General features: G+C 49.5%; 1 protein-coding gene across 1 annotated transcript; it reads left to right on the forward strand.

Annotated features, from left to right (window-relative positions):
- Positions 1 to 472: 472 nt before the first annotated feature.
- Positions 473 to 15,045, forward strand: LOC101289538 (NADH dehydrogenase [ubiquinone] 1 alpha subcomplex subunit 9, mitochondrial-like). The gene is given in 4 exon segments (XM_033421122.2): positions 473 to 494; positions 2,043 to 2,150; positions 9,805 to 9,902; positions 13,863 to 15,045. Coding segments are annotated over 4 exon segments (1,362 nt in total). The 3' UTR covers positions 14,997 to 15,045.
- The last annotated feature ends 733 nt before the right edge of the window (positions 15,046 to 15,778 follow it).

The following is a 15,778-nucleotide window of genomic DNA, read 5'->3' on the forward strand; positions in this document are numbered from 1 at the left end:
AGAGCTGACCGGGAAAATAGGGCCCGGTGTTCTGGACAGTGAGAGGGTCCGGGACTTGAAAGGGAACAAGGAACAGGGCCTCCTCCTCTCAGGATACAGGAGTTAGCAAACACCAATACAGGATACCTAGTGAAATTTGCATTTCAGATAACACATTTTTAACATAAGTAGTCACATGCAGTATTGGGGATATACTAAGAAAGTATTCGTAGTTGATCTGCAATGCAAAGGTAACCACGTGTCCTCCATTTTTTCTGGCAGCCCTACCCCTCATCTCCCACTACTCCCGATAGCGCTGGTGCGAGCTCAGGATGGGGTTTGGGGCCCAAAATCACACCTCTTCCTACTCTAGGTTATGGTGACCGAATATAATCACATAGGGTGATCGGCAGGGATGAAAGTCGTGGCTTTATGAATATTATCATCAGATTGGAGAACGTGCCCTGCATGTGCAACAGAGTGACCCGGGTCGATGGCGGCTCCCGTCCCCGGCGGTGTGACCCAGCCATATCCCTTCATGTCCGAGCCTTGGTTTCCTTTCCTGCAACTTGGGGCTAATAATGAACCTGCCCTACCTGCTCCCAGAACCGCTGCGTGATGGACCCTCCGTTACATGCACAAGTGCTCCAGGGAAGCTGGAGTCCTAGCGAGTCCTACTGGGTTATAATTTATTCGTGTCATTTTAATAACAGTAAATGAACAGGTTGACTCATTTCCTGACTCCGAGGTGCTTCCCTAGCTTTCTCTACCAGCCTAGTTTTCTGCCTGTACACAGAGTTCATGGAAACACTATATTCTGGAGGTGGTTAAAAAGGAAGCGAAGCCATAGCAAATTCGATTTATGTTTCTAATTCCATTTGAAACGACTTTGGCAATAAATAAACCACTCTCTCTGATTCTCTTAAATCAGCATATTTCAGCAGCAAAGTGACATGCTGGAATCAGCAGTGTGCTGCATCTCACTCTGTTGGCCCACCTGTGTCCACAGTGAAGGGACACTGAGGTCTGGCCCAGTGCCAGGCTGCTGGCCTCTGCAAGCATCAAGATACTGCCAACCGCTTTGGTCCCTGGCTCCGAGGGGCAGTAACTCTCCCCAGCACGAGGCCTGGTGACCTGCTGGGGTCGGCCTCTCTCGGTTCCTCTATGGTTGCAGGGCGCCCAAGGAGGTTTTACTCTGTTGAGTCTGTGAATGGATGTGGGGTGTTCAAGAGGGATGGGGAGGTTTGGGTGGAGATGCCAGCCGAGGCAGGATTCCAGGACTGGCGTGTGAACCAAGGGCCCTGCCCTTTACCTTAAGCAATTACCCGGGGATTGTTGCTGGGTCAGGGATACTGTAAGTTCATGAGCACAGCTAAGCATGGGGCCCTGGAGTCATCCCGGATCAGCCCCCTACTAATCAGAGAGGCTGGGGGGCGCCTGAGCCCAGGATCCCCATTCACTCGCCTGGGTAATGGGGATGATTCTGTTGTCCACCGCTAAGCTGCCATGAAAATGACCTCACAGCATCTGTCATCACCGACTAAAGCACTTAGCACAGGGCCTGGCAGCTGTCAGCTCAACACAACAGATAGAGAGGGCTTCTTACCAGTGGGCAGACACCCTGGGAGCTCAGAGAAGCTATGCACATGTGCACACACACCCTGACACCTAGACACACACACACACACACACACACACACACACACGCTGACACTCAGAGGGTTTGAGGTAAGGCCCTGGCACGTGGATGTTTAACAAGCAGCCCAGGTGACTCCAATCACAAGGAAGCCTGAGGCACCACACTAAGGGAAACCGGGGCTCCCCAGCCCTTGGCAGTGTCAGAAACACCTGGAGAGCTTATTACACTGCAGCTGGGGCCCCAGGTCTGCATCTCTAACAAGGCCCCAGGCGATACTGAGGCTGCTGGGCAGGGATCCTCCCTTTAGTGGGGGAATTACTGCAACTGTGCAGGGACATGCAGAGCTCTTTGAAGAGAGGCCAGAGGCTGTGATGATTTGGGGAGGGAGGCAGACATTGGCCACCAGGAGCTCCTCCACCTGCAGCCAGCATCCACCGGTCCCTCCGATCCAGCAAGTACAAAACGATCCAGAAGCAGGCGGGCGTGCCTCACGCCTCCGTCCTCCTCAGCCCTGCACCTGACTGCTCCCCAAGTGGGTCTATTCCAGCAACTATTGCTCTGTGGCCTAAAGCAATCATTTCAGTGTATTCATAGATTGGATTCTACAGGCCGGGAGCTCAGGCAGGGCATCCGGACAGCTTGTCTCTGCTCCACGGTATCTGGAGCCGTAGCTGGGAAGACTCAGGACTGGAGTCTGGAATCACCCTGCGGCATCTTCACTCGCGTATCTGGCAGGTGGTGCTAATAGCAGCTGGGGCCTCAGCTGCGTCTGTTGGACAGAACCCAACATGTACACGAGGCCTCTTCACGTGGCCTGGGCTTCCTCCCAGCATGGCAGCCTCAGGGCAGTCAGATTTTTCTAGAGATGTCAGGGCTCCCCGGAGAACCTCACTCTGTTACTTCCACCCCATTCTGGCACCTAGAAGATCAGCCCAATGCAAGGGCAGGGATATCAGTGCCAGCCCTCCATGGGAAGAGTGCCACAGAACTCACAGACATGTTCCAAAGCCACCCACCAAGTGTCTCCAGGGACCTCCCTGGCGGTCCAGTGGTTAGGACTCCGCACTTCCACTGCAGGGGGCACAGTTTGGATCCCTGGTCGGGGAACTAAGATCCCGCAAGCAAGCCGTGCAGCACGGCCAAAAATAATAAAATAAAATAGAATAAAATAAAATGTGTCTCCAGAAGGCACTCTCCCCTTCAACCCCCAGCCTCCACCTTGGTCTGGGGGCTCCCTGTCTCCCATCAGGGCTTTTGAAACACCTTCGTTGTTGGTCTCCCCACCTCCAGCCTTGCCCTCCAGGCCAGCCATCACCGGCAGGGATGTCCATAACAAAAACAGATCCAGTCGCTTCCTACCGGGTCTCCTCTGGCAGAGCCAGTGGTCTGACTCGCAGCATTCCTTTCTCCCAGCCTCATGGCCTCCCAGTCTCTGCTCTAATCACGTTGCATTCCAAACCTTCCACTCACCTTCCTGCTCTGCCACCTTCACACAAGCTGATTTCTCTACAGGGAAATGCCCCTTCTTCCCCTATGCGGATCCTAGCAAACTCCTATTCATCCTTCAAAATCCAGCTCCAACCTCACATCCTCTGTGATGCCGTCTCCAACCCATTTATGATTATAATTGGGTGCAGATCAAAGGTTCCCAGTCTTAGCTGCACACTGGAATCACCCGGGGAGCTTTGACGTATATTGATAGCTGGCTGCCACCGCCAGACATGCCGATTTAGTGGACTGGGTGCAGCCTGAGCATGGGGACTTTTAAAACTCCCAGAAGATTCTAGGGTGCGTCTAAGGTTAAGAACTGCTTGTATAGACCAATGGCTCACAATATGGCTGCACATGAAAATCATCTGGGGATTTTGAAAAGCATGCCTTTTCCCCAGGGCCCTACCTCAAAGCTATCAAATCAGAATCTATAGGGGTGGGGCCCAGACAATGTAATGGGTCCTTTATGAAACCTCCCCAGATGATTATGTAGCCAGGGTGGAGACACACGGGGGGCAGGTTCTAGCTCTCATTCACAGCATGACATCATGGGGCATATGGTCAAAACCTCCAACTAATTTTCAATTTACAAGATGATCTTTATCCTAGAAGTGCACAAGGTCAGTCTGTTGAGTTTTTATAGAACACATCACGAGGCACTTTCCAATTTTAAAACCAATAAATGAATGCAAAATATGAATAATTTAAATGTCAACTTCATGCACATAATAGATCCTCAATAAATATTCATTGAATGAATTAATCAGTCAATCAATCAATACAGTCCTAGTTTTAGAGCTGTCCAGAACACTTCTACACCCCTCCCCAGACTGTGAGCTCCCTGAGGGCAGGCCTGGGACCCCAGCCCCCAAGCAAGGACATTTGATGAATGAAGCAATGACTCTGCACCCAAAGCAAAAGGGCCCTGAATGTTTATGGCTGTCTCTCTATTTTCTAGGTGTGCCATGAATTACTAGATGAACAGGGGAAATGCAAATATGTCATTTGCATTTGAAAGGATGACAACGTTACAATTTAATTATGGAAAAATTATTGGTTATTGTGCTTTTTTAGAGGCCTGGGGAGAAGCCCAGACATGGCTTTTCAACTTGACAAGAAGCCAAAGGCTCAAAGCCCAGACACGCATGGAGTCAGGTCAGGTGCCCAGAGCTGCTCCACGCACTGTCCCCCACAATGCGGTGGCTCAGCCTTTCCTAAGCAGCCCTCGCTGGGGCCGTGGCCTCTGCTCCATGGCTGGTGGAGGGTGGATGGTGGAACCGTGGCCTGTGCAGCTCCCCTGTCTCGTGACCTCAGCTGATTTGGCCCCTTAATGGTGAGAATATTCTTCCCCAAAGCCCCCCACCAGCCTGGAGCTGCAGCCCAGTGGTAAAGAGGAAGAGATCTCAATCAGACATCTAGGGTTCCAGTGCCTGGTCCGCCACCTATTAGCTGTGTGACTAGGGCAAATCACTGAGCCTCTCTGAGCTCCAGTTTCCCCGCCTATACAACATCGATGTAGTACCCGCCCCAAAGGTCACTATGAGATGAAGATGGAGTGATGTCTACAGAGCCTGAACACCAGGCCTGGTGTGGAAAAAGGGATCGGGATTTGACAGGTGACAGCACAGAGGTTGAGCGCTCAGATTCCAGGCTGCCTGTTAGTCACTGTGCCACTTGGAGCAAGTCGCTTACCTTGGTAAGACTCAGTTTTTACATCTGTAAAATGGGCCCAAGAGCAGAACTCATCACAAGATCACTGAGATGTGCTAGTGCCATGAAGGACAAATCATGGTCACTGGCTTGCGCTGAACACTCAGTATTAGCTGTCAGAATTATTTCCACTTTTTTAGTACTATGGTTATTGATAACTGCCATTTCTTATAATAGTAAGGAGCTGACTCTTCTCCTGGCAAGGGTACGGTCATGGTTTGTGTGCTGACAGCACCCTAGAGACTTACAAAAAGCACTCCCCCAACCAACGCAGGCCCCACCAGAACTCTGATGTAACTGTTTTCTAATCAGGGGAAAAACATGGTCCACAGGAGGTGGACAGAGAGGGGAGTTGCATGTCACAGGCCTGTGTCTGCCCTTGCATAACCTGCCACCACCAAGGCTGGAGCGAAGGACAAATTCAGGCCCCCATGTGGGATGACAGCCCCTTTTCCCACTTATAACCTGGGCCACCTCGGCAAACAAACAGCTCATTGCACCAAGCCTAGAGGGGGAGTGAGAGTCCGCAGGCAGCCTCCCTCTGGAAGCATCCTAGGCCCCGCCTTCTCCTCCCATGCCCCGGAAGCAACCTGTGGGCCAGGTGGGAACATGTGTCCAGGACAAGGTCTGAGTCAGGGCGACGCAGACCAGGCCACCTCCAGCCCCGCCTGGACACAAGACTCCTTCCCAAATGCACACGAGTCCTGGTACAGGTAAGAGAAAGGAAGACAGAACATTCTTTGGCAAAGTGTGGCATCCTCGGGACTTCCCTGGCAGTCCAGTAGTTAGGACTCTGCACTTCCACTGCAGGGCCACAGGTTTGATCCCTGGTTAGGGAACTAAGATCCCGCAAGCCACATGGTGTGGCCAAAAAAATAAATAAAAGTGTGGCATCCTCCACCCACCTGTGTGCACCCAGGTGGCAATGTCCTTGAACAAAGGCCAGAGGGCCACCTTCTCCCAGTCTACTGTGTGGACAAGATCAGCCTTTATCTGCAGTCAGGACCATGGGGCAGTGCAGCTGTTCAGCAAATCATGACTCTCCTGAAGCAGCCAAGGCCAGCTTCCCCAGAACTCCAGGCAGCCGCGTGGCATCTCAGAGCACACAACCCAGAAGGAACACGGGAAGGAGAACAGTTAGCAGCACGTGTCCTAAGACATGGGCTCCATCTGGGCTGAGCGTGGCCCGCCACGGTGACTCTGACGGCTTCGCCTCCCTGTGCCTGTGAGACGTGGATAAGGTAATTAAAGCTGGACCCCTCCACGTGCAGCGAAAATAAACATGCCGGTGCAAACTCTAGAGTGCTGGCGGGAGCTAGTGATCACTGGCGGCCCTCCCGCCGGCCCTGGGGGAGCCCCAGCTGAGGAGGGTAAACTTGAATCTGGGCTCCTGGGAGCAGTAACTCAGAGCAGCTCTCCGAAAATGTGAAATGTCTGCGGTGTCTCTGTTTGATCTTCAGAGTTCACGCAGACTCTATGTTTAATTCATAATATCTTTGTTTCAGTAAAATGGTGTTTTAAATTCGTTTCCGTCTGGTAGATTGATGTACCTGGTAAATCGATGCCCCAGAAAGCTGCGACTGGGGAGGTGAACCCCACCCCTGTGCCGCCAACAAAGGCTGCTCGGCACCGAGAGATGGAAGCCCCGGACGCCTCCCAGCAGGCTCATGTGGGTGTCCCTCCCACCCACCCCCGGGCCCTGAGCAGTCAGGGGCTGCCTCTGGCATGTGGTCCCCACAGCCCTACCCCAGACAGGCCTGGCTGCATGTGGGTGAGACTCTGAACAGCTTCTCACTGAATTAACCTGGAAACCTGGCCTCCTGGTCCAGCCTGTGGGAAACAGCCTTGTGAGGCTCATCTGGGCACGGGGTCTAGGAGACACTCAAGTCCAGCTTGCCTCCTCCAGAAAAGGAAGCCGAGGTTACCAGGCCTGTGCCATTTCTGCCTCCCCCTGTGGGTGATCCCATTAAGTCTGAGCCACAGCCTGGCTGGGAGCCCGGGAGAGCAAGTCTCATGCGAGGTTATGGGAAAGGGGAGGCTGGCTTCAAGTTGTGGGGAGGGCTCCCCGTCCTTGTAGCCCCCTCTCCAGGTCCCAGGCCCAGATGCACCGGAAGAGCTGCACTGGCCCCCATGGCAGTGGTGCGATGCTGCCTGCTGGGCTGTTGGCACAAGTCTGAGAGGGCGAGGTTACCCAGAGTGCCCTCCTCCTGATGCTGGAACCACGTCTCCTGTCTTTCAAAAGCTTAGATTTGGGAACCAGGCGAACTGGGCTCAGATCCCAGCATGTGGCCTTGGGCTCGGCCATCCAGTCTCTGGGAGGAGCTCAGGGGAAATCACCAGCTCCCTGGATTGGACCCCAATAGCCACTACCAGGTGAGCGCCTCAGGGAGCTGTGGGCAGCCCACTTGCTACCAAAAGAGGGTCTTCACAGGGAGGAGAGCGTCACATGCCCGTCTAAGAGCTGCTGCCAGATCTCCCTCGCAGGAGATCCCCAACCAGACAGCCGTGTGCACCCTCATGAGCTATGGGGCCAGCCCGCCTCCCCCAGAGGGAGGGCCTTAGGCAGGGAGCCCAGGCCACAGATATGGGGCCCTGAGAAGGAGGCACCTTCGGCCTCCACAAAGCAAGAGCTGCTCCCAGGTATGGCCTGCCAAAATGCCAGAGCCGGTAGGGTTCCTGTGAAGATAGATGAGACGCTCCTCAGCCCAGTAATGTTAGTTTATCACCATCATCCTCTTCATCACCATCCCCATCATCATCATCGTTACGGATCCCGCACCCAGACCCCATCAGAGACCAGCCTCTGCTCCTGGCTCAGCCCCGAATAACTCTGGGATGTTGCTGGGCCTCCCTTGCTCTCAGTCCCCTTCCCCTCTCCCAGCGCTCCATTAATTGTGGAGTCCCTAGTTTAAAATGAAAATGTGGGACCGCTTGTCCAAAAACCAGGGAAAAAACGCCATTATAGGTAAGAAAATACAAAGTTTTCTCCTGTCTTTCACGTATCTCTCTCTCTGTCTTTGTCTCTCGACTTGTCATGGCATTTTTTTATTTGCTATTTAATGCTGTTCTAAGTACAGAATAATTAATAATTTTTAATCACTAACATGAACACTACCATTCATCACTATATTGTGCAATATCAGTTTTAAATGCAAATATAAGAGCATCTAACTCGTATTTGGAATCACTGAAATTACACACTCCGTATTTGGTACTTTGTACACACGTATGTAGATGTGTCCCTACCAGAAGGGTGAAAACACTGCACAAAACTCAACGGGCTGTTTTTCACTCCTTGATGTTCGCCCCGCACTCTGCCTCAGCCTTCCTGCTGAGTAAGGAAGGACGGAAAGGAAAGAGACTGCGGTTGTCCTGTCTCTCCCTTTTCCTCTGTGCCATCAGCTTCGTGTAAGCGCTTGACTAACACAGGGACATAATCTAAGTACGAAAGGATAAGACAGGGTCACTTGGTCGCTCATGTTCCTGCATTCAAAGCAGGTCCTGGTGTGAACCGAGAGTGTGGCCTCATGGGGATGTCAGCGCCCTCGCTCATCTAATCTGTGACGTGTGCTCACGGGGCTTCAGGAACGCTATCTGCAAGCGGCAGAGAGGAAGAACGACACATAACCTGCACAGACCTGCTCTGCTCATGCACGTGCTCTGTGGTCCCATCAGATCTCATTTACAAAACGTAAGTTCAAAGATAATAGTATTCGGGGGCTTCCCTGGTGGCGCAGTGGTTGGGAGTCCGCCTGCCGATGCAGGGGACGCGGCTTCGTGCCCCGGTCCGGGAGGATCCCACATGCCGCGGAGCGGCTGGGCCCGTGAGCCATGGCCGCTGAGCCTGCGCGTCCGGAGCCTGTGCTCCGCAACGGGAGAGGCCACAGCAGTGAGAGGCCCGTGTACCACAAAAAAAAAAAAAAAAAAAAAAAAAGATAATAGTATTTGGGACTTCCCTGGTGGTCCAGTGGTTAAGACTCCACGCTCCCAATGCAGGGGGCCCAGGTTCCATCCCTGGTCAGGGAACTAGATCCCGCGTGCCGCAACTAAAAAGATCCCACACGCGGCAACCAAGATCCCTCGTGCCGCAACTAAGACCCAGCCAAATAAGTAAAAATAAATAAATATTTTTTGAAAAGATAATAGTATTCAAATTTCGAGATGGCAGCATAAGAGCATTAAGTCAAGCGCGGGCCCTTCTGAGCCGCCTCTGCCGTGACGTGGGCAGAACGCGCTTGGGCTTGCTTGCCTGAGGATGGGGGAGGACCGCACGCAAGGGAGGTGGTAGAAATGCATTGTCAACGGTGACTCCCGAGCCCACTGGGGATGTCATGCCCCCCGGAGAGAGGCAGGCAGGCACCCTGAGCACAGCCAGCATCTGGGCGGAGCTGCAGGAACAGCTCTGTCTCCGGCCAGGAGTGGACAGCAGGGAGCTAATTTTGGTTCTAGATGAGCTTGGACGACACAAAATCCATTTCCTTCCAGAGTCAGAACTGTTTTAGTCACCCAGCGAGTTCAGAGCCGTACCACGTTTCTCCCAGTGGCTGTCAGGCCGTAAACCAAACATCGCTGTCTGCAGCCTGTGTGCCCAGAGGTCAAAAGCAGCTTGCTCTCAGAGCCTCTGCCAACAGAAGGTGGGTTCTGCTGCATGTGCTGGGACCACCGGCCATCCGCACCTGCAGATCTTGGAACCAGCATCCGACAATGGATGTCTGGTGACAGCTCTTCTGCCCAGCTGTTCCATCCTTGGTCACCCATTTCCTCTGAACGAGCTGGTCCCCTCGCATCAGAACTCAGCTGAGAAGTGAGGACACAGCGGAGAGCCTTTGCCTGTGTCAGCTGAATGGTCATGTATTCTCACCTAGGAAGGTGATTTCACACTCTCCTCTCTTCTCTCCAGGAAGCAGACAGGCCCCGTGGGCACAGGTGCTGGGCTCAGATGGCACAGCATGGGAGGGTCTGAGCTGTGCCACGGATCTGTCCAGCTCAACAGGAGACCGACATCCAGAGGTCCCAGGTCCTCCACCCCCAGCCACGGAGCCTGGATCCAACCCCGACGCAGGGGGCAGCCACCAAAACTCGGGTACGTTTCCTGAGCTGTAAACTGGGAGCAACGATGGCCACACAGACACTGCACAGCCTCCCAGCCCCGGGGAAAAGGAGTGCCCTGATCCCACTTCTTGTGGATGCACCTGAGGCTTAGAAAAGTGAAGTGACCAAAATCTCACTGTCTCAGGTTTACACACGGGGAAATCGAGGCTTGGAGGGGTTAAGCGAGCTGAGGTCACCCCCACGTCTGCGGAGCGCCTAAGCCCACGTCCAGCTTGGAGTAAGTGTCGGGAACACGTCAGCTCACCCGTGTGACGGGGCATCGCAGCCTTTACTGCGGGACACCAGGGTAGGCGGCTGCCGCCCGCTTCAGACACAGTTATGGAAAAAAGGGCAACTCGGAGGGAGGAAGTCCAGCCTGTCCACCTGCAGTGCCCCCCCGTGCCCAGCCAGACTGAGACAGCAGAGCCATTCAGTCTGTGTGATGGAGGGAGACAGGGAGGGGCGGATGAAGCAGATACTACACACCCCTGTGCTCTCCCTCCTTCTCCCCCAGCCCCAGAGAGGGTGGGGCTCAGACTCTACTCCTCCGTCTACCCTCTCTTGGGAGGTTGGTTGTCCTCTGGGCCCCCAGCCTCCCTGGCTGTGACGCTGGTACCCAGGCCTGCATTTCTACCCTCCAGCTAGAAAGTGGCCTCCAGCCACGCCTCTCACCTCAGCCTCCACACATCCGGGAGGCATTCTCCCCTCTGCCCTGTCCAGCTCTCCCCCAGCGCGCGCGCGCACACACACACACACACACACACACACACACACACACACATGTCTCTGTTTCTATGTTGGCCCCTCTGACAATTTGATGCCTCCTTCTCCCTCTGGCCCACAAGTTTTGCCCATCCTTCTGTCCCAGACTCTCTCCAGCCTCATGTCGTTCTCTCTCATGATGCCGTAGTCTGGGCTTCAGAATCACAAGCGTCCTAATTCCTGCTCAGGCTTTACACCCCCAGCACTGAGCCCCAGCTCCCTGTCTGATGATGGTGCATCCTTCCTACATCAGAGGGTGGTAGGGTATGTGCGTAAGTGCTTGGCCTGTTGGGGCCCCAATGGCCTGACTACTCCGAACCTATTCACACCGATGTAAAACCAACCAGTCAACATGCTGGACCTGTCAGGAGCCCTCCCACACTGGGGAGAAGACTCTGGGGGAAATGTCAGGATTTACTAGGAATTCTAGAAAAAAAAATAATAAAATGGAGAAAATGTATAAATTATATGAGTATTAGAATAACATTCCCCAGTGCTAAAGGAATATATAAATCTTCAGGTTGATGGGGCCCACTGTGCAAGCAGAAATCCAAGCAGAATGACTCTGCGCTAGAGGCAAAGAAACACTCACGACCTGCAGACATTCACCACCCCGGTTCTCCCTTCACAGAGAACCCCAGAGCACAGAAGGCAAGAACCAGGGTGAGCAAACAGATTCAAAGAACGGAAGGAACTTCTAAAAGATGAATGTCCTTAGAGAAATTCAAGAAGATAACATGGTCCTAAAAAGAGAACAGGTTGTGCTTAAAATGGAGCAATTAGAGATCAAGAAAGAGTTCGCAGACTTATGGTTACCAGGGGGGAAAGCTGGGGGAAGGGATAGTCAGGGAGTTTAGGACTGACATGTACACTCTGCTGTATTTAAAATGGATAACCAACAAGGACCTACTGCATAGCACAGGGGACTCTACTCAACATTATATAACAACCTAAATGGGAAAAGAATTTGAAAAAGAACAGATCCATGTATATGTATAACTGAATCACTTTGTTGTACACCTGAAACTAGCACAACATTTTTAATCGACTCTACTCCAATATAAAATAAAAAGTTAAAAAAAAAAAGTTCTTAGAAATGCCATTGCTAGAACGAAAAAACCTGAAGTTCAGGAAATCTCTCAGAATGTGTATCAAGAAGACAGAGGATAATATGAGAGAAAATATATGAGATGCATAAGATCAACCTAAAAAGATCAACCGATTAAGAATTCTAGGAAAAAATAAAAGGAAGAAAATATATAAATTATACAAATGATAGAATACCATCCCCAAGCACTGAAGGAACATGCACGTCTTCAGGTCAATAGAACACACCAGGTACCAAGAAGAATGAATGAAAAAAGACCCACTCCCGGACACATTCTCCTGAAAACTGGAACTCCAGGAGGAACAAGAAGATTCTAAAAGCTTCCAGACAAGAAAAACAGATTATCTGCAAAGGAATTATAATCACCTTTGACATGTGACTTTTCATTAGCAACACTGGAAACTAGAAGACGAAGAGTGATACCCCAGAATCCTTATTAAAGAAATAAAATTCTAAACTTATAATGCTAACTTTTCTTTTAAAAACTAATAAGTGTAGGGACAACATAAATCTTTTGAGACATAAAAATACTTAGAAAATTTACATACCAAATATTCTGTTTTGAAAAACGTTCTCTCAGGATATTCTCCAGCAAATAAAAAAGTAATCCACGGAATTTTTTAAAATGGGAATTCTAAAACAGAATAGACTTAGCTTTGCATTTGGGGCTCTTCAAAATTCCAATCGCGCATGCCAAACTACGTAGTAATTAAAAGTTTAGCTTACTGTATTTTATTCCAGCAAAATATCTTTATCTATGGCAAACTCCTTTCTCTACCCACCCATATACGGTCTAGATAGTATTTCCCAGATATAAAATCAGACACCAATTCTTTGCTCAGCTAGAAAGGATTGGCTGTCTCCCTGGAATATAGACTTCCCGGCATCCCCAGGTCTTCAATAATTCAATTTTTAAAAATATGTACTTTTTTATTCGGTCATTTCTTAGTATTTCCTCAAGAGAGATAGGCTATTACCATTTTCTACATCCTAATAAATGTGAGACTCAAATCTTATTCATTTTCAATTCCAAACTGTCATATTCATGCACAAAAAGTGGCGCTATCATTGTTCACATGTTGACGTCATTAGGGAAACTATACAAATAGTTAAAATAATGCAAGTTTTATTTCCGTGTCATAAGATTTCCTCAAATAGAAAAATTAATTAATTCCAATAATGTTTCCTTTTTTTTTCATCCAAGTCATGGACCCAGAAAAAAGCTTTTGGAAGTTTTCTTAATTAATTGAGCATCATCTGAGACTATTATGAATACTATTGTGCAATTGACATTAAGCTAAATAGCACTTGTTTTTGCAATGAAAATACAAATATAGTTTTTGGTGGAGCACAGTGTCATGGTAAAAAAAAAAAATCCTTACTAAATTAAGAAACCTATGAAGCAGAAATTTACTTGGAATTGTTGACGGTACACATATAATTCCTACTGGATCCAAATAAGCTGGTATTCTACCAATATAAGTAAAAGCTGTAGTTGTCAACATTTTGTGACAACACTGATGAAGTTTAAAAAAGAAAAAGAAAAAACATGCTTCAGCGTGGCTTAATGTGCTTTGTCTCTGCTACCTGCCATCTATCAGATTTTAGAATGGTTGGAACTTTTGAAGTCAGGCTCAGTGCCCCACAACAATATTGAACTTTTTGGTAAATGAGTTCTCTGAATTTTGGATGCATGTTGTTCCAAAAAATTAGAAAACCTTGACTATTTAACACTTGGATTTTTAGTTTCTGAAGCTCTGAAAGAATTACATGAATTGAAAACAAAGCTTGCAAATAAAAAGACACTGGAATTTATCCCTAAAAAGTACGGGGGAAAGGGAACACATTAATTAATGAGAGCTCAATATTGAAATTCTCTAAGGGTACTTCAGAACATCTTGACTTGTAAGAAGAATCTTTTGATGGAGTTTCTATTTTTAATTAGAAGAAATTACATTCTGTCCCAGAAGGGCAGGAGATTGAAAAAGCCTACCATCTTGCAGCATCTAAATTTAAGGAAGCATTCAAAAGAATCATAAAGACAATTTGATGAGTTTTGTCTTGTAAAAATATTTGCTGAAGAAAGGTATTCTGGGAAGAGGCAAAAAGACAGTATCTGGGAGCCGAAGTCGGCCAAGCGCCGGCGGCAGGGGATTGTGGGAAAAGATGGCGGCCGCCGTTCACCCCCGAGTTGTCCGGGCCCTGCCAATGTCACGTCGCATGGGGTCACAAGTGATCGTCCCCTACCGGGGTGAGCCATATGATACCATGCACCTTCGCCCCATGGGTGACCTGGGCCAGATTATCTTTCTGGAATGGAAAGGGAGAGACAAGGACTCCATCCTAAGAGCTGTGGAGCACAGCAACGTGGTCATCAATCTCGTTGGGCGAGAATGGGAAACCAAAAACTTTGATTTTGAGGATGTTTTTGTAAAGATTCCCCAAGCAATCGCTCAAATGTCCAAGCAAGTTAGAGTTGAAAATTTTATTCACGTTTCATATCTGAATGCCGATATTCAAAGCCCTTCTAAATATCTGAGAAATAAGGCTGCTGGAGAGAGAGAAGTGAGAGACACATTTCCAGAAGCTACCATCATAAAGGCATCGGACATCTTTGGAAGAGAGGATAGATTCCTCAATCACTTTGCAAGTATTCAAGGGTTTGGTGTTGTCCCTCTTTTTCCTTGGGCAAGAAGACAGTGACAACCAGTATATATTGTGGATGTCACCAAAGGAATTGTTGACGCAGTTAAGGATCCAGATGCCAGAGGGAGAACTTTTGCCTTTGTTGGGCCCAGTTGGTACGTCCTCTTTGACCTGGTACAGTACGTCTTTGCCATGGCTCACAGACCCTTCCTGGCATACCCTTTGCCACATTTTGCATATCGATGGCTAGGTCGACTCTTTGAAATGAGTCCGTTTGAGCCCTGGACCACGAGGGATAAAGTGGAGCGAGTTCACATCACAGACATGACCCTGCCTCACCTGCCCGGCTTGGAAGACCTGGGTATACAGGCCACGCCCCTGGAGCTCAAGGCCATCGAGGTGCTGCGGGGTCACCGCACGCACCGCTGGCTGTCTTCTGAGATTGAAGATGTGAAGCCGGCCAAGACAGTCACTGTTTCGTGGCCCCTGAGCTGCCCTTGGTTTTTGATGTCATTCAGGTCACTAGCGACCAGACCACCTTTGGCAGAGAATCCTGTACATAGTGCATAAGAGCCCCTATTAAAACATCCGAGATCAAAAAAAAAAAAAAAAAAGACAGTACGGCTTCCCTGGTGGCGCAGTCGTTGCGAGTCCGCCTGCCGATGCAGGGGACGCGGGTTCGTGCCCCGGTCCGGGAAGATCCCACATGCCGCGGAGCGGCTGGGCCCGTGAGCCATGGCCGCTGGGCCTGCGCGTCCGGAGCCTGTGCTCCGCAACAGGAGAGGCCACAACAGTGAGAGGCCCGCGCAAAAAAAAAAAAAAAAAAGACAGTACCTGGTAAAATATTTAGGCGGAAAGATTTTAACATTTTAATGCCAAAAAGTAGCATTGAGAACATCCTTCATTTTTCCCAAGCCCACTAGGTACCCTAACACCTATAGAGAGAATATTTTCCCAATTAAGAATATTATAGTCTACAATAAAGAGTAGATTAAAGGTGTCAATAATTTCAAATTTACTAACCACAAAATATTTCTTTGAAGAATATTTATGGGAAATTTTGTGAAAAAAAATTAAAGTGATGAGGCCATATCAGGAAAAACACTGAATACCATTGACATCATGTGAGAGACAGACATGCCTTAAGAAACTGATTAAAGTACACTATTCTGCTTTTTTTGTTATTTATATTCAGATAATCAATATAAAGAACTGTTTTGTTTTGGTTTTTAATTTTATTTATTTATTTTTGGCTGCGTTGGGTCTTTGTTGCTGCATGAGGGCTTTTCTCTAGTTGCTGCGAGCGGGGGCTACTCTTCATTGCAGTGCTTGGGCTTCTCATTGCAGTGGCT

Source organism: Orcinus orca, chromosome 14 (assembly GCF_937001465.1).
Source record: "Orcinus orca chromosome 14, mOrcOrc1.1, whole genome shotgun sequence".
NCBI lineage: Eukaryota > Metazoa > Chordata > Mammalia > Artiodactyla > Delphinidae > Orcinus > Orcinus orca.